General features: G+C 45.0%; 2 protein-coding genes across 2 annotated transcripts; both read left to right on the forward strand.

The window, feature by feature from the left end:
- Window positions 1–3,337: 3,337 nt before the first annotated feature.
- On the forward strand, window positions 3,338–6,019 carry NMB (neuromedin B). The gene is made up of 3 exons (XM_007945132.1): window positions 3,338–3,494; window positions 4,139–4,308; window positions 5,984–6,019. Exons 1-3 carry the CDS (start codon window positions 3,338–3,340, stop codon window positions 6,017–6,019), a joined length of 363 nt encoding a protein of 120 aa, XP_007943323.1.
- A 1,329-nt stretch (window positions 6,020–7,348) lies between these two features.
- On the forward strand, window positions 7,349–18,759 carry WDR73 (WD repeat domain 73). The gene is made up of 8 exons (XM_007945177.1): window positions 7,349–7,389; window positions 8,101–8,168; window positions 8,667–8,755; window positions 9,836–9,924; window positions 10,499–10,563; window positions 16,119–16,280; window positions 16,854–17,219; window positions 18,524–18,759. The coding sequence occupies exons 1-8, from the start codon at window positions 7,349–7,351 to the stop codon at window positions 18,757–18,759; spliced, it is 1,116 nt and encodes a 371-aa protein (XP_007943368.1).
- The last annotated feature ends 1,424 nt before the right edge of the window (window positions 18,760–20,183 follow it).

Here is a 20,183-nt window from a genome sequence, read left to right on the forward strand (position 1 = left end):
ATACATTCCTAACATTGCTCTATATCCTGCTTTGGTGGGTAGCAACTGGGGTCTTTAAAGCTTGCCAGCGGCCATTTAGATGCAGTGAAGGGTTTCTCCAGAGCAAAGAAGAATGAAAAAAAACCAAGGATGCATAGAAACACTTAGTCCAAGGGACTAGTAGACAATACAGTCCTCAGCCTTTATGACCATGAGACCAGAAGAACTAGATGGTACCCGGCTACCACTGTCAACCACTCAGAGGGGAATTGGTGCAGGAGATCCTGGATAAGAGTGGGAGAACAATGTGGAAGACTCAGAATCATTAAAAAAAAAAAAAAAATCAGGTTGCTGGTCTGATGGAGCCTGGTGAGACACCTGAGACTATGGTTCCTTGTTACCTTTCAGGTCTGAAACTGAACTCTTCTGTGGCTTCCAGCCAAAAAATAGACAGGCATATGGGGTGAACATTTACATCAGGTAGATATACTCCTTGGTGCAATCAATCATGGGAGGACATAAGGGCAGTAGTTGCACAGGGAGATAGCTGGAGGGTTGGGGGCAGGGCTGCATGGGAGGGAAGGACACAGGGAGGGTGTGGGAAGAGAGCTGGGGAATTGGCAGTCAATGTCATGAAACTGTGTATGAAATGCTGTGTGGAAAATGAATTTGCTCTGTAAACTTTCACCCGAATCACAATAAAAATTAAAATATATGCATTCTGTTGAAACATATTTCTTTGAAATGGGCATGAGTATGGATCTCTTCTAGTCAATTGGCCAGATAGCTGTCTTCCAAATTTCTTGGTAGAGACAAGTGAGCACTTGGCAGTATTACATCCATTTGTTGAAAGATCTCAATGGGTATTCCCATTCTCAGTTCCTGGAGCCTTGTTTTTTACCAAATGCTTCAGTGCAGCTTGGACTTCTTCCTTCAGTACCATTGGTTCTTGATCATATCCTGTCTCCTAAAATGTCAACCAATTCTTTTGATATAGTGACTATGTATTCCTTCTACCCCCTTTTTTTTTTTTTTTTAATTTTTTTGTCTTCTCATACTACCCTTTGAAACTTTGTTAAGCTGTTTTACTTCATCATTTCTTCCATTTGCTTTAGCTACTTTTCTGTTCAAAAGCAAATTTCAGAGTCTCTTCTGACATCCATTTTGGTCTTTTCTTTCCTGTCTTTTTTATGACCTTTTACTTTCTTCCTCTATGATGTCCTTGATGTTATCCCACAGCTCATTTGGTCTTTAGTCATTGGTGTTCAGTGCATCAAATCTGTTCTTCAGATGGTCTCTAAATTCAGGTGGGATATACTCAAGGTCATACTTTGGCTCTTGAGGACTTGGTTTAATTTTCTTCAGCTTCAGCTTGAACTTGCATATGAGCAATTGATGGTATATTGCACAGTTATTCCCTGGCCTTGTTCTGACTGATGATATTCTCCATCATCTCTTTCCACAGATGTAATCTATTTGATTCCTGTGTATTCTGTCTGTCAAAGTCCACATGTATAGTTACAGTTTACATTGTTTAAAAAAAAAAAAAAAAGTGTTTTCAGTGAATAAGTCATTGGTCTTGTGAAATTCTATCATGCATTCTCCTGCATGATTTCTATCACCAATCCATATTTTCCAACCTCTCATCCTTATTTGTTTCCAGCTTTCATATTCCAATCTCCAGTAATTATCAATATATCTTGATTGGATGTTTGATCAATTTCAAACTGCAGAAATTGGTAAAAATAATAATAATAGTAATAATTTAATATCGTCATCTTTGGCATTAGTGGTTGGTGTGTAAATTTGAGTAACAGTCATGTTAACTGGTCATCTTTGTAGGCATATGGATACTATCCAATCACTCCAGTGTTGTATTTCAGGATAGATCTTGAATTGTTCTTTTTGATGATGAATGTGATCCATTCCTCTTTAATTTGTAGTTCCCGCCATAGTAGACCATGATTGTCCTATTTAAAATAGCCAGTACCAGTCTATTTCAGGTGAGTGTTCCACTGGTGTCCATAAGGTTTTCACTGGCCATTTTTTTCAGAAGTAGATTGCTAGGTTCCAGAAAACGTTTAAGAAAAAAATTAATGTATTTGTAGCACATCTTCCTCTGCTCATTAAGTGATGCCAGCCACCCAGAAGTTGTTGCTTTCCAAGACAAATCCAAGCAGCTCCTCAGAAGGTGGACAGAGTGCTGAGTGTGAGAGCAGGTCCTATGGGACTGCTGCTTCCTGCCACAAAATAGTAGTTCTTACATAAAATTATTTTCAACAGGGCAATGTGTTTATTCCCTTTTTATACTTGAGGTTTAACAAGGTCATTCAGCTTGTATATGGATTCCTATGCCAGTGCCCTTTCCACTCCCCTGTCCCAGAAGAGATATGCCTGCTTCCCAACTGATAGGCCTGGCTCTCTCTGCCAGGAGGTTGATACTCCCCTTCTCCTAGTTGTTGTTGTTGTTGTTATGTGCCGTCGAGTCAGCCCTGACTCATAGCGACCCCTCCTTGGGTTTCCGAGGCAGTATCACTACGGAAGTAGGATTGCCCAACCTTCCTTCCGAGGAGTGGCTGGTGGGTTTGAACCACCAGCCTTCTGGTTAGCAGTCAAGTGCCTTAGCCACTATGCTACCAGAGCTCCTAGTGGCTCCTTATTCCACCATCCATTGTTCCATAGCCCCACCTGGAGAACTTACTGTGTGCCAGGATCCCCTCACAGGCGATTTCCAGATTACCTGGTGAGTGCTGCCAATGAGAGGGCAGAGAACGGGGTGAGCACAGGTCAGGTTCCCCCAGGCAGTGAGAGGAATTTAATTGAGCGCCTCTGATGCCTGGCTTTGTGCTGGGCACTTTGAGAATGACTGGGTTAGGTGAGAGGAAAGCGCCTAACTCCCATTTTTAACCTCTGAAAAGAGACAAGGAGGTGAAATAACTACAGCACCTTGGGTGAAGTCTGTTGGGAGTGGCTGGGAGGGTCGGGGGTCCGCTGTGCATATGCCTGCAGCTTAACCTGAAGTTGGTGGGCTTCAGCCAAATGCCCTGAAGGGATGTCTAAGTGTGAGGCAGGCGTGTGGATGTGCAGGTCTCCTGTGCAGGGGTCGCAGCCCTCACGAACAGACGCTCCAAGGGTGGCTAGCTCCTGACAGAAAAACCGGCCAAGGGACTTGCAGAGCTCTGAGGGTCCTTGTGCGGGGAGGCGTGTGTGTGTGTGGGGGGGGGTGCTGGGCGGCGCTGTGGCTCAGACTCCACGCGGGGCAGGCTCCGCCCCAGGGGCGCGGGTTTAAAAGGCGGGAAGCTGTGCACCGAGACACTCAGACAAGCCGCTGGACCAGTTGAGTAGCCAGGGAACAGCCATGATCTGGCGGGCGGGGTGCGCTCGGCTGCTTGGTGGCTTCCTGCTTTTTACTCTGCTCGCCACCGGCGCCGCCCAGCTCAGCTGGGACCTCTCCGAGCCCCGCCACCGAGCCAGCAAGATCCGCGTGCACCCGCGGGGTAACCTCTGGGCTACCGGTAAGTTCTTGGGGACCTGGGCGAGCGCCCTACCTCACCTTGCTCTAACCCCATTGTCCTTAGCATCTCTCTGGCCTCTCCTCAGCCAAGACACTAATGTCAGTGCAGGGGGTTAACCTGGGGTTTATCTAATCCATTAGATGGGTAAGTGAGACCCAAACTGGTCAGTAACTTGTCTAAGTTTAAAGCGGAGCTGGCTGACTCTAGAACCTAGATCTGACTGCTAGTTGGTGCCCCTTCCCTAAGGCAAAGGCTCTCTGAATACTGAATCTTCTTCAAACCTCTATTTTGTCTTCTCTCTGCACCTCTACCTACCAGGCACCTCTTCATTCTCCATTTCCTTTCCTGCCCTTTCCCATCCCTCTTCCAAGCAGGCAGCATAGCTGGCAAGGTTTCTACCTGCTCCTCTGCCATCCCACCCTCCTTCCAGCTGTGCCATCCTCTCCACCTTTCTACCTTTTCAGGAAAAGCTCAGCTGTGCAGGCTTTACCACCACCAGGGGGTCTTTGTGGCTCCTTGGTGAGGAGGAGGAAGGCTGTCCATCTTCCTGCCATGAGAACTAAAACATGGGAGAGATTGGGAACTTGCCCATAGGGTGAGGTCCTGTTCCCTGACTTCCTTGTGCCTCGGCACTTCCTTTCCAGGTCACTTCATGGGCAAGAAGAGCCTGGAGCCCCTCAGCCCCCTCCCGGGGGCTGCTCCCCACATCTCCCTAAGGAACCAAAGACTGCAGCTGAGTCATGATCTACTCAGGATCCTTCTGTTAAAGAAAGCCCTGGGCATGAGCCTTGATGGCCCAGGACCCCACACCCAGGTGAGCCAGACCCTCACCATGTGCCCAGCCCTGAACCCAGGAGAGCCCCAGCCAGGAGCACCCCTGGATAGAGCATAGGATGACTTACCACTGAGCATTGGGTTAAGAACGTGACTGTCCTGGGCATGATGGTTGTGGACCCCAGAAAGCCAGGGTCCACTGCGACCCAGGGCTCAAAGGGGAAAGATTTCAAAGAAAGGCGTGTGACCTCCCCAGCAAACCCCATGTAGCAACTCCAATCCAATCTCCAGTCTGAAGTCACACCCTAGGATTATCTAGCATCTTGAGGCAAGACCTTCCTCCCCCAGTCTATATGATCTTGCCCTATACAAGCTGTCCCCGACTCCCTACGTTAGCCAAGTCCACTTTTGCTGTGCCTTCTTTGTGCTTATGGCCAGAGCTAGGACTCTTAGGGGAAGAAAAGAGTCAATTAGTGGTTAGTGGCCCAGACTGCTCCTTGGCAGTGCTCTTCCTATTCAGTTGTGCTGCCTCAGTGACTTTTGACAGGGTCCTCAACCTCAGCACTCTTGACATTCTGGGCTGGGGGGCGGGAGTGGCCTGTGCATTGTAGGATCTATGGTGTCTACCCACTAGATGCAGTAGCACCCTCCTTTCCCCTCATTCAAGACAACCAAGAATGTCTCCAGATACCACCAAATGTCTCCTGGTTGGATACATTCACTGTATGAGGGTCCCAAGGCTGGAGTCAGTCCAACCTTAGCCACTAGCCTGGCAGAGCGGCAGCCCATCTGTTTTCTGCTCCTGATGTTGTCCCCACCGACGACCTTCCTCCCTGGTACTTTATGTTTGCAGAAGGCAGTGTAGTATTGAAAGTGAGCTCTGGAGGCAGCGTGCTGGGCTCATAGCCCACTTCTGCAACTTACTAGCTATGTGATCTTAGAAACATCATTTAGCCTCTCTAAACCTCATCTTCCTCATCCATAGAGCAAGGATAATAATACTACCTACTTCCCATTAAATAGAGCTTTTATGTCGCTTGCTTAGCATGGTGCTTGGTACATAGCACTCAGTAAAAGGTAACTAAGTTCACTCCTACCAGTCTGTGTGCTCCCTAGCAACACCTGTTGCCGACTCTCCTTTATATCCTCCACTATGCCTAGCAAACAGTGCATGTATTTTGAAAGAATGGGCAGGGAGGACTTCCCTAGAGAAGACCAAGCCTACCCCCCATCCAACATCCCTGACCCTCCTGATGCACAAAACCTCCTGTCCCTGGGGACCTCAGATGTGAAGGTCATGTGTTGGCTGAGCCTGATCAGGAGATGATGGCGCTTGAAGGACTGAAACATGTAAACCTATTTGAGATTCTCAGAGGATGCAGTACCTAACCTTGGGGTGGAGAGCTTCAGAAATGAGATCAGGAGCAGAGCGAGAGGTAGGAAATGAGGGCCCAGAGACTGGGCCAATGCCAGGCACTATTGGACTTGTATGATCTACTTTGTTATGACCATCCTGTGAAGTTGGGGCTGTTGTTCTGAGAAAACCACTGCCCCATCCCTCTCAGACCCTGTGAGGAGAAAATTGGTGGGGGACCTGCTTCAGGTGAGAGCTTGCCCCTGCCCACCTCTGCAGATGCCTAGCACTTAGGAATGGCAGGATGTCTCTATCATTTGCCCCTCACCCCAGGTCAATTCTTCTGTGTGTTCCCTTTCAGTACAGGAGGCTGCTGGTGCACACACTGCAGGAGTGATGCAAATAATGGGGCAGACACGATGTGGTGGCTTAGATTGTGCTCACCAGGGAAGGTGCTTAATAGGACTCTGGTAATGGCCCTATCTGGATGTAGATCCTGGGATCAGATCTCTGTAACTCCATTACTGTGATTTCTGGTTGGAAGCACCAGGAATATTGCCAGTTAAGTCACAAATTATGTTCCTGCTATATTTCTTGCTTCTCTGTTGAAGTTGTGAATAAAACCCTGCTCTTTATATAGAATGTCTGGTTCTCTCTTTCCAACCAAATTTGAAGGAATGGGAGGGAAAGGGGACTGGAGGACTGGGTGCTCAGTGAAATGGACTGGCTCCCAAAAGCTGGGAATACTCCATGGCACTAGCCTAGCACTGACGCTGTATTCTTAACTCATTCACTCATTCAGGGAGCAGATCCTCAATATCTGTTGTATGCCAGGTCATGTGCCACGAGCTGGGTTCTACTCTGAGCTCTGCTACCTATTGACCTGTTTTTTCACTGGTAAAAGGGTGCTCCCTGCAGTATACTGTGAGTTTCACATACCTCATCTCATTTCATCCTCAACCGTTTTGCGAGGAGTGCCCAGGACATTAAGAAGAGATAACTGAGTTTGGAACCAGAGTGACTCTCCACTTACTCTGGCCGTGGTTGCCAGGTTTAGCAAATATTTGGAGTGTCTTATCCTAAACAATTATACATTATTTGAAATTCGAATTTATCTGGCAACCTTCAACTTGGGATTTCCCCTCTGTGAGCTGAAGATGATGTTGTTACATGCCATCAAGTCCGACCAACTCGTAGCGACCCCTCCTTGCGTTTCTGTTCTGGTTACCTAGTGCGCTCTGAGAAGAAATATACCACAAATGGGACGGCCTTAACAGGAGTTTATTGTTACAATTTGGAGGCTTTAAGTCCAACTGAATTACCACAGTTTCTGAGGCAGTATCACTATGGAAATAGCTTGCCCATCTTCCTTCCCAGGATTGGCTGGTAGGTTTGAACCGCCAGCCTTCTGGTTAGTAGTCAAGTGCCTTAGGCACTATGCTATCAGATACTTGGTCTTAAAAGGGGCGGGTAGATGGTACCTCGGACCCCGCCCTGAGCTGACATCCTGGGAATCTTTGATTCTATGTCATCTTTTCCCAGAGCCGGGGACCTTGCCTGACAAAGGCGCAGAGCCCTTGTGGCCTTCTAGAGCCTCAGCACCCCGCCCCCTGACGAGAGGGCACGCCCACCGGCTTCTAGCTGGCCGCGCCCTCTCCTCGCGAGAGGTCCGCTCCTCCGAGGAACATTCAGAAGTGGAAGTGGGAGCCCGGAGGCGGCAGTTGCTATGGAGGCCAGCGAGAACTGGCTCGTGGAATCCTTGCGCTTGTAAATCTTGTGGAACTGGGAGGCGGGGTCCGGATCCGGAGATGGTCTGGAGGGAGAATGGGCGTGGGGCGGAGGCACGTAGGAACAACTGGTGTGGGTCGAGCCAGCGGTGGCGATGAGGTGGACCAATGCGGAGGATTCAGCGTAGGCTTCACCTTCAAACCAAACCAAACTCACTGCCATCCAGTCGATTCTGACTCACAGCGAGTCCTTTGGACCCAGAGATTGCCCAGTCTGCCTTCCGCGGAGTGGCTGATGGGTTTGAACCACCAACCGTCTGTTTAGCAGTCATATGCCTTAGGCACTAAGCCACCAGATCTCCTTCACCTCTGGCATCTGGAAAATGGGATTTTCGTGTGTGCTCAAGTTGTATGAGGAAATAGTAAAAACAGCGTTTGTGAATGATAAAAATAATATGAGTGACCAGTTATTTTGCTTGGGCCTCTGACTTAACCCCTGAGCATAGGTTATCTCATTGGGAAGTCCGGGTCCTCTTTTTAAAAAGAGTACCATTTTACATATGAAGACAGAGTCTTAGGACATTAAGTGACTGGCCTGGTCCCAGTCACACAGTAATGCAAAACCGGATTTGGTGGTCCCAGGTCTACTTGACTCTGGAGCCTACCACCCTGACTACCAACTAATGCTGCCTTCTCCGAGTTCTTTGACAGTAAAGTGACATACACTGTGGTTTTTGTCCCTGTCATGCAGGTACCAGGATTTTCATGCATTCGACCTCTCAGGAGCCACTCGAGTCCTTGAGTGGATTGGTGACAAAGGTAATGTGCTTTTCCTGGCCCTAAAGTAGATGGAATCCCACTTCTCAGGTTAGGATTTGGGGGTTTAGCCTGGAAGAACCAACCCACTCTTCTGAGAGCCTGAGGACTTCTTGGTCACTTCTTACAATTTTGTGCCCCATCAGCCTTTGTATTCCTCCTTAGGATCTCTTCCATCCCCAAACCCAAGGCTGCATTCTGATGGGGAAGAAATTTATCCTTGCTTTAGGAGCTCTGGTAGCACAGTGCCTAATGCATCTGACTACTAACCAGAAGGTTGGTGGTTCAAACCTGCCAGCCACTCTACAGAAGCAAGACTGGGCAATCTACTTCTATAAAGATTTACCACCTCAGAAACCCAATGGGGGTCGCTATGAGTTGGAATTGACTCGATGGCAGTGGCTTTTTGGTTTTAGGGCATTTAGCAGGAGTTTCAAGACCTAGCCATGGTCCAGAATCTTTCTAGCAGTCTGTCTCAGTTACTTCTGCTTTTATCTCCAGGAGTCTTTGTTGCTGGCTATGAAAGCCTGAAAAAGAATGAGATTCTTCATCTGATACTGCCTCTCAGACTTTCTGTAAAGGAGAACCAGGTAACTTAAATATAAACATTAAATGTTTGTGGAGCTCCTGTTATCATCTGGGAATTGTTCTGGATATTAGGAGAGAGGAACACAGGGACTGCCCTCATAGTGTGAGGGAGAGAAATACATGAGAGAATTGTTACAGAATGTTGCTTCGTTTACAGAGGATTACTGGAGAAAGAGGTTAATCTTTATCAAAAATAGATTAGGCAAATGGAAATAAATAGATTTAGGAAGCCATTAGGATATAGAGGGTGGTTGAAGTCCTTAGAATGGTTCAGATTACTAGGATGAATATGTAGCATATAAGGATTAAGAAGAGAAGACGGCTAAAGAGAGAACCTCAGGGAACATATTTAAGGGATGAACCCCTTAGGAATACTGTGAAGGGCCAGTCTCTGAAGAAGTAGGAGTCTCAGGAAAGGACAGTGTTTTGGAAGCAACGAGAAGAGAACATGTCAAGAAGAAAAGAGTGGGTAGCTGTCTAGTGTTGTTATTAAATCACTTAGATTAGGATTGAAGAGTTCATCCATTAGACTTGGAAGCCTCTGTTGACCTTTGCCAGAGCATTTTTGCTCATGTGTTCAAGGTAAAAGACTGAAAAGGGGGAAGAAATGGAGTCAGAAAATGAAGGGAGGGAAGAAGCTAGAACAGTAACTAGGTAGGAAACATAGATTTGAGAGAGGGTTTCCTAAAGATAGAGAGGCTTGAATAGAGTTGGAAGCTGTGGAGAAGTAGTCCCTGAGGAGAGTTGGGTGAAAATGCAGAAATGATACAGGGAACATGATCCATTAGTTGGCTAATATCCCAGGTTTCTTTGATGAAATTCTTAAGACTCTGCAACTCCTTTAAAAAGGCCTGGAGTATAAGATTTATATTATAGTAAAAGGAGCTAGTTAAATATTAGAAGGATTTTGGATGTGTGGATTGCAAATGAGATCATCATTTACAAATAGCTGTACCTCAGGGCCCTACAGGGTGAAGCATCTATTGCCAGCTGAGTAGCTTCCATGGCCTCCATACCTAGAGCTCATCTGAAATATTCCTTTGAACAGATGCAATCTGATTGGCCAGTCCTTTATATTTTAGGGCTTAATCCCGGACAGAGATTTCAAGGTGTGCCATGGAGGATTTTCAGACAAACCTGTCTTTGATCTAAAGCATGTACCAGAGACCAGGTATGATTCAGCTCTTTATCCCAGACCTTGCATTTAGGAAGGGGTGGCTAGAAATGTTCAGGGTCTCCTGCCTTTTTATCACCAGTACCCTGCACACAGGGCACATGTGAGCACTCAACATGAATACACACACAGCTTTTTAGAATACAAAGAAATTATTCCTGTCTATCACAGCCCTTCTGATTGGAGTTGCTCCAGGGAATAGATATAGGCTAAAAAGATGCGCATAATTTCTCAGAGAGCTGATAGTAGGTAGTTGATGATATCTCTGTTGAAAGACGCTGAGAGTCTCAGGGTCAGAGTTTTGAGTTCATACCCTACACTGCCTTCTCTAAGTGAGCATCATGACACCTGTTGGCCTGTGCTCAGTCCCAGTTCTACTATGGACTCTCCTTGAGCTGTGGGCCTGTCCCTGAAGCCTGCCCCATAAAGGTACATGATTCCTTCTAGCAGTAAGATTTCCTGATGTAGAGGAATGTAGGAATACTAAGCTGAGTGAGCTGGAGAAGGGAAAGCGGAGGAAGTGGTGAGCTCTCCACAGTCTGGACTAAGATTCCCTATCCATCCCGAATAGGTTGCTGGTGACCAGTGGCCTTCCATGTTGTTCTCTGAAGGTGTGGCAGATCACAGAGGACAGTGGTGAGCGAATTTGGCTTGTGGGGGTTGGGGGTTCTAGGAAAGCCTGATTATTCACACATCCCCACACACTCAGTCAGAGCCAGTTAAGAGGTATACTCAAGCCACATGGGTATTAAAACATAGTATCTAATTAACAAAAATAGCATGGCACACAAGACCTATAACTTACTCCAGGAATTGAGCTTAGGGACCCAGTCACAGTCAGAGCATCTGGAGAACTACAGCCCTCTCTCCCAGGCAGAAGTAAGGCCAGGCTGAGGGCTGCTCAGATGGGCTCACCTCATGGAGGAAATGTCAGAGAGGAGGTGACCTCTCTTTGCCAGCATGCTAGTCCCAGAGAAGGAAAGTGGTGAGTAGGAGGCAGGGCTGAGCAATATCCTACAGCAAAAAGTCACTCTATTCCAATAAGGGAATGGAGAAAGGAGCAGAAAGTCTTGATCTTGTTCCCTCTGGGAGTGGAGAGAAAGTCCCCTCATGGAAAACAACATTCCCTCCAGCAGTGGGTTTATGTTCCACTTGTCAGACAGGTACCAGAGCATGCAGCCCCTGGCCTGATCCAGCCCATAACTTCCTCCTCCAGGTAGAGTGTTGTTGGCCAGCATGGAAGTGTGCCTCTGAGGCACAGGCAGCCACTTTTGGACCTGCTTCTTTGGTTGTGTGACCCTCTGTCACTGGTCTCCATTCTACCTCACTTGGAAGCTTCCCACAGACTGGCCAGCACGCATTGGCATCTTCCCAGGCATCTAGTGCTGCAGAAAAGCAGTCCTTGTGCTCATTTGCTTTTTGAGGTCACTGACTCTGCGGGCATTTGTTTGTTGTTTCCCTCCTCGTCAGTTGTCTTATGCTGTTGCTTCAGTTGGTTGCATCACTTACTTGTAGTTGTGATTGTTTTTGTTTTTAGAATATTATTGACATGTTGTTGTTGTTATTTTGCCGTCGAGTCGGCCCCGACTCATAGCGACCCCTCCTTGGGTTTCCGAGGCAGTATCACTACGGAAGTAGGATTGCCCAACCTTCCTTCCGAGGAGTGGCTGGTGGGTTTGAACCGCCAGCCTTCTGGTTAGCAGTCAAGTGCCTTAGCCACTATTGCTACTAGAGCTCCCAAGAAATCAATGACACATTGCATCGGGCAAGTTTGCTGCAAGACCTCTTTGTTGTTGTTATGTGCGGTCCAGTCGGTCCAACTCTTAGTGACCCCTCCTCCTTGGGTTTCCGAGGCGGTATCACTACAGAAGTAGGATTGCCCAACCTTCCTTCCGAGGAGTGGCTGGTTTTACATATCTTACAATTCACCCATTTCAAGTGTACAGTTCAGTGATTTTTTTTTGTAATTTAAGTTTGTGCAGCCATCACTATAAATCAGTTTCAGAGCATTTTCATGCCCCAATCAGATTCATCATGCCCATTTGTTATTAACCCCCATTCCTACCTCCTGCCTCAGGCAAACACTATTCTTATCTCTATAGATTTTCTAGCCATTTTATAGAAATGAAATCATAAAATATGTAGTCTCTTGTGTCTAGGGTCTATTACTTAGCATGTTTTTGAGTTCCATCCTTGACCTAGCATTTATCAGTAGTTTGTTACTTTTTATTGCTGAGTAATTTTCCATTATATGATTATACCACATTTTGTCTATCCACTTATTAGTTGATGGATCCAATTTTTTACTACAATGAGTGAAGCTGCTAAGAGCATTCATGTATAAATCTTTTTGTAGACATATGCCTTCATTTCCCTTGGATAGAGCCAATGAGTGGAATTTCTGAGTTATACGGATAATTTGTTTGATTTTTTTTAACAAACTGCTTTCCAGAATTGGCTGCACCATTTTATATTCCCCACCAGCAATGTATGAGGGTTCCCATTTCTCCACCTACTCAAAAAAATTTGTTATTGTGTGTACTTTTTATGAAGGCCATTCTAACGTATGTGAAATTGTACCTTATTGTGGCTTTAATTTGCATTTCCCTAATGACTAATGATGTTGAGTATCTTTTCATGTGCTTATTAGCCATTTGTACATTGTCTTTGGCTAAATGTCTATTCAGATCTTTTGCCCATTTTTTGATTGAGTTGTTCCTTATTATTGAGTTCTTTGCAAGAATTCTTTGTATATTCTGGATACAAATTATTTGATAAGTGTTTTGCTAATTCTTTCTTCCAGTCTCTTGCTTGTCTTTTTATTTTCTGAATGATGTCCTTTCAAGTATCAAAGTTTTACGTTTTGATGTGGTCCAATTTATCTTTTCTTTTTTTCCCACATTCTTTTGGTGTCATATTTAAGAAATTTTATCTTACCATAAATTAGATGTTTTTTCCAAAAGTTTTATTGTTTTAGGTCTTAAATTTAAGTCTATGATCCATTTTAAGTTAATTTGTTATGGTGTGAGGTAAGGGTCTAAGTTAATCTTTTCATATATGGATATCCACTCGACCCGGCACCATTTATTGAAAATGCTATCTTTCCCCCATTGAATTGCCTTGGTGCCTTTGTTAAACATCGACTAAAAGGATTTATTTCTGGACTCTCAGTTCTGTTCCATTGATCTATATGTCTTTATGCCAGTAACACATGGTTGTTTCTTTATTTTCACCTAAAAATAGGCTAGGTGGGGTAGCAGTGATTTAAATGTGAAAAGAAGAAGAGTTTTTCTAACTATTTGAAGTCCATTTGGAAGTACCTTTGGTCCTGAGCCAAATAATGAATGAAATACTTCTCCCCTCTCATCTCAACATATTTTACCCAGCTGGCAAGGTATCATACAGAATCTGTAGCCCAGGCTTAGGGGAGTGAATGGCCCAAATGAGCTAAAGAGTCACCTGTCTCTAGATATTAGTGCAGAATATTCCAGAACCTGAGGAAGGCTGGCCAGCTATTTTCCTAGAAACCTAAAAGCATAACATCTTTGCAAATTTTCCAGGGTTCAGAATTTGACCCATCAACTTGGTGTCTCAGAACCCTAATTTTGTCAGCATATCTAGAACAAATCTAATCTGTCTGTAGGGGGCAGGCACTCTGACTGGACTCACAGAACTTCTCTATAAGCCAAAATGCAATTTTATAAATTTATAATGAAAAAAGAAATATCATTAAAAATGGAATATTTCAGGTTCTTATGATCAGCTTATTCTTTGGTTCCAGAAGGCCTAGTCTAATCAAAGGCTGCATGGTGAACATAACCAGAATAAGAGGAATCAGCTTAGAGGTTTCCACATTGCTTTTTTATGAGACATTTTAAGCAGAAACTATAAAACTTCTGAAGCATTGTTGCCCAAGTTCTAGGTGTTGTCCAAGCCCTGGGAGTGGTGCATGGGACATCTTTCCTCAGCTTTGGGGTTTTGGAAGCCACTGAGTTGGATTAATATGGTATCTAAAGGTCTCAGTTGAGTGTCTCCTGCTGCTTCCTCTTTGAATTTAAATATTCAGTCTATTGGTGTGGCTCCCTCTCACCTGGACAGGCCCCAATGTTTTCGTTGCTTCCATGACTAAACATCCTCCCTCTATAGACACAACTTTTCTCTAGACATGTTAATACATTTGCTCAGGATTGCAGGTCTGGGAGCCTTAAGTTACCTGGCTCCTTAAGGTACCTTTGCCTGTCGCTGCTCTGACCTATGTGGTGTTGGTTTGACTTTCAGAGACGTTCTTTCCCTTATTTCCACGTTCTTGGAGAGTGAACTACATCTTTTCGTTTTTTAGGCCTTTTTGCAGTTTGAGGCTGGTTTGGAAAATCTGGTGTGGATTTCCTATGAAAGGGCATACTGCCACTGAGTTTAGCAAGAAGGAGAAGAAAACCTGTTTTTCTTTCCTATTTTGATTGTAGAGGAACTCTCTGAATCAAAAGGGCATGTAAAGCCCACCAATCTGAGGAAGAGGCTTTTGGTTGACTCCCCTTCCCTCCACTAGGGACAAATCTCATACTGAGAACCAAACTTTGGCTCAGAACAGTAGGTCCTGGGGGATGTGTTCCAGGCTTCCCAGAGTGTGGAAAAGGAAGAGGGAGCCTCTTAAGTGTGGTCCAAGAGAGTCAGGCAAGCACTGTGGGGTTGAATGGATTGCAGCTTCACTGGCTCCTAAAAAACAAACTCTGGTCTTGAGGGTATACTGTTGTGTCTGCTCCAAACCTTTGCAGCCCCTCAAGTTCCTCATGGTAAGACACTTTATTTCACAGTCAGGATGAAGTATGTCTGATTTCCTAGCCTGTAGGCTTCATTGTTCAAGGATCTTCTACATTATTTAGCCCATCCTAGACACGCCCCTCTGTGCTCTCCTTGCACATGCAGTATCTTGAGGGACTTCCACCATGCCCTTGCTTGATACACCATTGTAATGTTCCTTCTCTCATCTACGGCCTTTCTCATTCTTTTACCTATCTCTTTGAATTTAAAAAAATGCATAGATTCCATTTTCTTCAGAGCATGTGGAAACCAAATAATAAGTTTGCTCCCTGTTGGAGCAAAGAAAATATGAACTGGAAAATATAAGTGTCTCTGAAAGTAGTTTCTACTGCAAATTGCTCATTCTGAATTGTGTTATAAATGCTTTCTGTTAAGAGAATCCTCAAAATCTAGAACACAGAGATGCTAACCTGCCTGCTAACTAAGCAGACTGAGACAAACAAAATTAAAATTTTTTTACCTTGTGACCAGGTATATTTTTCTTCCATTCAGTATAAAAAAGATGGGGACTTTCTTGTCTGGTTTACATTTTAAGAAAATGACTTTTGCATTATAACCTTTACCTGCTAGGTTTCAGCAAATGGCTTGGGGTCATGACACATATTTCTGAAGAAATAATATTGCCCTATAAGGCACCTACTAACAAACAACAACATAGGGTTTCCAAAGGAGCTCTGGTGGCACTGTGGTTAAGACATTGGGCTGCTAACCAAAAGGTCGGCAGTTTGAACCCACCAGCTGCTGCATAGGGAAAAGATGAGGCAGTCTGCTTCCATAAAGATCTATAGCCTTAGAAACCCTATAGGGGTCACTATGAGTTGGAATTTACTTGATGGCAGTGGGTTTGGTTTTGTTTTATAGGGTTTCCAAGGCTGTAAATCTTTACAGAAGCAGACTGCTAGATCTTTCTCCTGCAGAGTGGCTGGTGGGTTCAAACAGACCAACTTTCAGTTAGCAGCCAAGCACTTAACCACTGTGCCACCAGGGCTCCTTCATGAACTATGTACCTGTTGTTTTTCACTTAAGGTGTAAATGACATCACCAATGTGTTCTTTTCCTTTATTTGTTCTCCACAAAACTATAAAAAGCTAGAACTGCTTTTAGGATTTTGAGATGACTGCTCTGATTCATTATTTGCCATTTGCAAAACAGTTAACAATTCAAATTATAAATAAAGTGCTTCTAACAGTTTCAAAATGTAAACATAACCCAAAGTGTTTATGTCTCAACATCCTCTCTTGCCACTTGTCAGCTCCCTTTTTTCCTTGACCTTCTAAATGTAAGGCTGAAGATGGCTGGCCAGCCTATGTCATGTAATGTTTCTAATTTTCATTAATATTCTGGATTTTAGCAGCTTCTTCTTTCTCCCCCAGATGTCATTAAAGCTGTCAGTACTCTTGCTGTGCCTGAGGAGGGGAATCTCTGGCCAAGGCTAGCTGTCTTCTCCTCGATGGCCCCTGGAGTCCTCCACGGGGCAAGGCTCAGCACTCTGAGAATTACAGACTTGGAATCCCAGAAGACTGCGTACACCTCAGGTCCTACAGCTGTACACCCCTCGCTGGCTCCACCAGCCAGCATCTGCCTCCCAGACCAACTCAGCCACATTCTATACCTAGTTTAGTCCTTTGTGCCGAATGCTGGGGAACAAGATGAATAAGAAGCAAGCCCTGTTTATGCACAGGGAGACAGTTCAGGGGGCAGGAGTGATGGAGGGATGGACACAGGGAAGAGGTAACTATGGGGAGGAAGTGGGAGGGGAGGTGTTCCACTGGGGTAAATTGTCAATGTCATGAGACAACGTCTGTGTGAACTGCTATATGGAAAGTGAATTTGCTCTGTAAACTTTCACCCAAATCACAGAAAAAAAAAAAAAAAAAAAGAAGCAAGCCCTAGCCTCAATGGCTCCCATTCTGGGGTGGAGGGAGGCTGTCCCATGGACTGGCATCCACCCAGCTGGGTAGAATATGTTGAGATCTGAGGGGAGAAGTATTTCATTCAGACTGGGACTGTGTGGAAAGCTTCAAAGAGAAAAAGATTGGTCATCCCTGCCAAGTTTCCAGTCCCATCTGTCTCCAGCATCTTTTCTCCTTTGCACTTCTGTCTTCTAGGTATTGGTGACAGCGAGGTGCTAAGTAGCCTGCAGGTTCTGGGTACAGACACCTTTGCCTTCTGCTGCACCTCTGGCCGGCTAGGTCTTGTTGACATTCGCCAGAAGTGGACACCATCTGAGAACATCAGCCCCAGCCCTGGGTCTGGTGGAGGGAGGTGGTGTGCAGACATTCGGAACGGGGGCCAGGGCCTTGGGCCCAGCATTGCCAGCTTTTGTTCAAATGGGCAGCTCTGTCTGCTTGATCCCCGGGATCTCTGCCACCCTGTGAGCTCAGTCCAGTGCCCAGTGTCCATGCCTAGCCCTGACCCAGAGCTGCTGCGAGTGACTTGGGCCCCGGTCCTGGACAACTGCTTAGCCATCTCAGGTACTGTTAAGCAGACTTTGCCTGTTACTTGATTTCTCTCTTCTAGGGTGTACAGGGTATTCAGGAAGAAATCCTTAGGTTACGATGGAACAGTGCAGGTCTGTGATGTCACATCTTGGGGTGGAATGGGCAGCCAAGTAGAACCTTCACTCGCAGAAGTCACATGTTCCTAGGGGCAAATCTGGCCCAGAAGTTAAAAGTTAGCCACAGAGAAGCTCCAGATAATCTTCCAGGTTCTTCAGTGGCAAGCCCTTACCCGGCCCAACCCGCACTCTTACACATATTTACAGCAGGGCTTTCCTACCCCAGCAGGAGTTTAGTTCAAAGGTTAGTCAAGACTTTGGTTAGGAGGCCCACGGATAGAACTGTACCAGCAAAACGGTGGCAAGACCTCAAGGTGCTTCTCAGCCACTTTTTTCTTATATTGTAGCAAGCTAGCCCCTGGTTTGGTTTGGTGGTCTTCAATTGAATGAGAGTTTTTAATGAGGGTATTTAAAAGCAGCAGAAAAGATCTGTTGAGAGAGAGGAGTTGGAAGAATAGTTGAGAGAGTAAGAAAAGATAATTGGTACTGAAGGATCCAGAAAGGGCTAAATAACCAGAGCTCAGGTGGAGGGGTTAGATCTTTGTAACAGGAAAGACAGCAGGTCAGGTCAGTGGGAAAAATGAGTGTGCTGCTCTCTAAATGCTTCTATTTCCCCCATGAGAAGACAAGGCCATTTGGAGGGAGGGACCAGGGAGGTATGGGAGATTAGAATTTGGGGCAAGTGGATAAAGTCTGAAAATGCCTCTTAAGCCTCAGTTTCCTGGGAGAAGTAATAGTATGTACCTACTTCATACAGAGGAACCCTGGTGGCACAGTAGTTAAGCACTCAGCTGCTAACAAAAAGATTGGTGGTTTGAACCCATCAGCCTCTACAGTAGAAAGATGTGGGTTAAGATTTACAGCCTTGGAAATCCTGTGGGGTAGTTCTCTATTCTATGAATTGGAATTCAACTTGATGGCAGTTGGATTTTAGTTTATTTCATACAGTTGTGAGGATTACAAGAAACCATACGTGTCCAGGATTAGTCTCAGGCCTTGACATGCAATAGATGTACAGCAGGTGTTCCTGTTATCCTATAATGTTGTCATGTACCCAGTGGTATCATAAGTTGTCAACATTGAGGGCAGATGTTCCATGCCCTTTGGATACCTTTGAGGTATCTTTCTGTTTGATGCCTCATCTTATAGCCTGTTTTGTTACCATAGAGAATATTATAAAGAATTCCATCTCAATCTTCTCTTTTCTGTGTTCTTCCTCAGGTTTTGATGGAACAGTCCAGGTCTATGATGTCACGTGTTGGAGTGGAGTGGGAAGCCAAGTAGAACCTCTCTTTACTCACAGAGGTCACATCTTCCTAGATGCAAATGAGCTAGACACTACTCCACTAGTCACCACCCACATCTGGCACCCCTGCAAACCAAGGACTTTGTTATCAGCTGCAAATGATGCCTCTCTGCATGTGTGGGACTGGGTGGACCTTCATGCCTCCTCCTAACACCATCATCTTTGCCTAGGCCCCTAGGAAGAGGAAGAGCTGCTATATAGTAGCAAGAGTACCAGTTTAGGACTCAGGGACCAGATGTCCCTGTTACAAGCTGTGTGGTCTTGGGCAGGTCACCCAGCCTCTCTCAGCCCCAGTTTCCTTACATATAAAATGGGAATAGTAATAAATACCTTGCAGGTTGTTGGGAGGGTAAGCAATACCTGGCAGAAAGTTAGATGTTCAGTTACAGGTTACTTAATTCCCAGTTGCAGGAATATTGAAACTTAAAAATCATTGTCTACCTGGTTAGCCCTTGAGTAACTAAACAATGTTATCTTCAAGAACGTATCTTATTTGTAGCAATATGTTCAGTACTGGTTGGTTTTGCTCAAAAGGATTTATTTCACTTATTTTTATGAATTTTATGAGACGTGTATGTTAAAAGCATGTTGTATTATATATAGATTCATTATTTAACATCTATAAATAATCATTGTAAGACTCATACAATTGAAGAAATAGTTTTCTTAAACATAATGTGTAGTAAGATTCCCCACACTAACTCACCCAGTGCATATCTAAGCACAGAGAACATTGGTGTACAATTATCTGTTTGAGTCCCTGTTCTCAAGCCTTTGGAGTATATACCTAGGAGTGGAATTGCTGGGTCCTATGAGCTCTGGTAGCATAGTGGGTAAGACACTTGACTGCTAACCAGAAGGCTGGCGGTTCAAACCCACCAGCCACTCCTCGGAAGGAAGGTTGGGCAATCCTACTTCCGTAGTGATACTGCCTTGGAAACCCAAGGAGGGGTCGCTATGAGTCAGGGCTGACTCGACGGCACATAACAACAACAACAACAATGGTAATTTAAAAGAAGATGGAAGGAATACACGGAGTCACTGTACCAAAAAGAATTGGTCGATGTTTATCCATTTTAGGAGGTGGCATATGATCAAGAACCAATGGTATTGAAGGAAGAAGTCAAAACTGCACTGAAGGATTTGGCAAAAAAACAAGGCTCCAGGAATTGACCAAATACCCATTGAGATATTTCAACAAATGCAGCATTGGAGGCACTCACTCAGCTATGCCAAGAGATTTGAAAGACAGCTACCTGGCCATCTACTCGACTAGAAGAGATCCATATTTGTACCCATTACAGAGAGAGGTGATCCCACAGAATGTGAAAATTACCAAACAATATCATTAATATCACATACAAATAAAATCTTACTGAAGATAATTCAAAAACAGTTGCAGCAGTATATTGACAGAACTTCCAGAAATAAAAGCTGGATTGAGAAGAGGACATGGAATGAGGGATATCATTGCTGATACCAGATGGATCTTGGCTAAAAGCAAAGAATACCAGAAAGATGTTTACTTGTGTTTTATTGACTATGCAAAAACATTCGATTGTGTGGATCATAACA

The sequence above is a fragment of the Orycteropus afer genome, unplaced genomic scaffold (genome assembly GCF_000298275.1).
Source record: "Orycteropus afer afer isolate SDZICR_OR568_19922 unplaced genomic scaffold, OryAfe1.0 scaffold00132, whole genome shotgun sequence".
Classification (NCBI taxonomy): Eukaryota; Metazoa; Chordata; class Mammalia; order Tubulidentata; family Orycteropodidae; genus Orycteropus; species Orycteropus afer.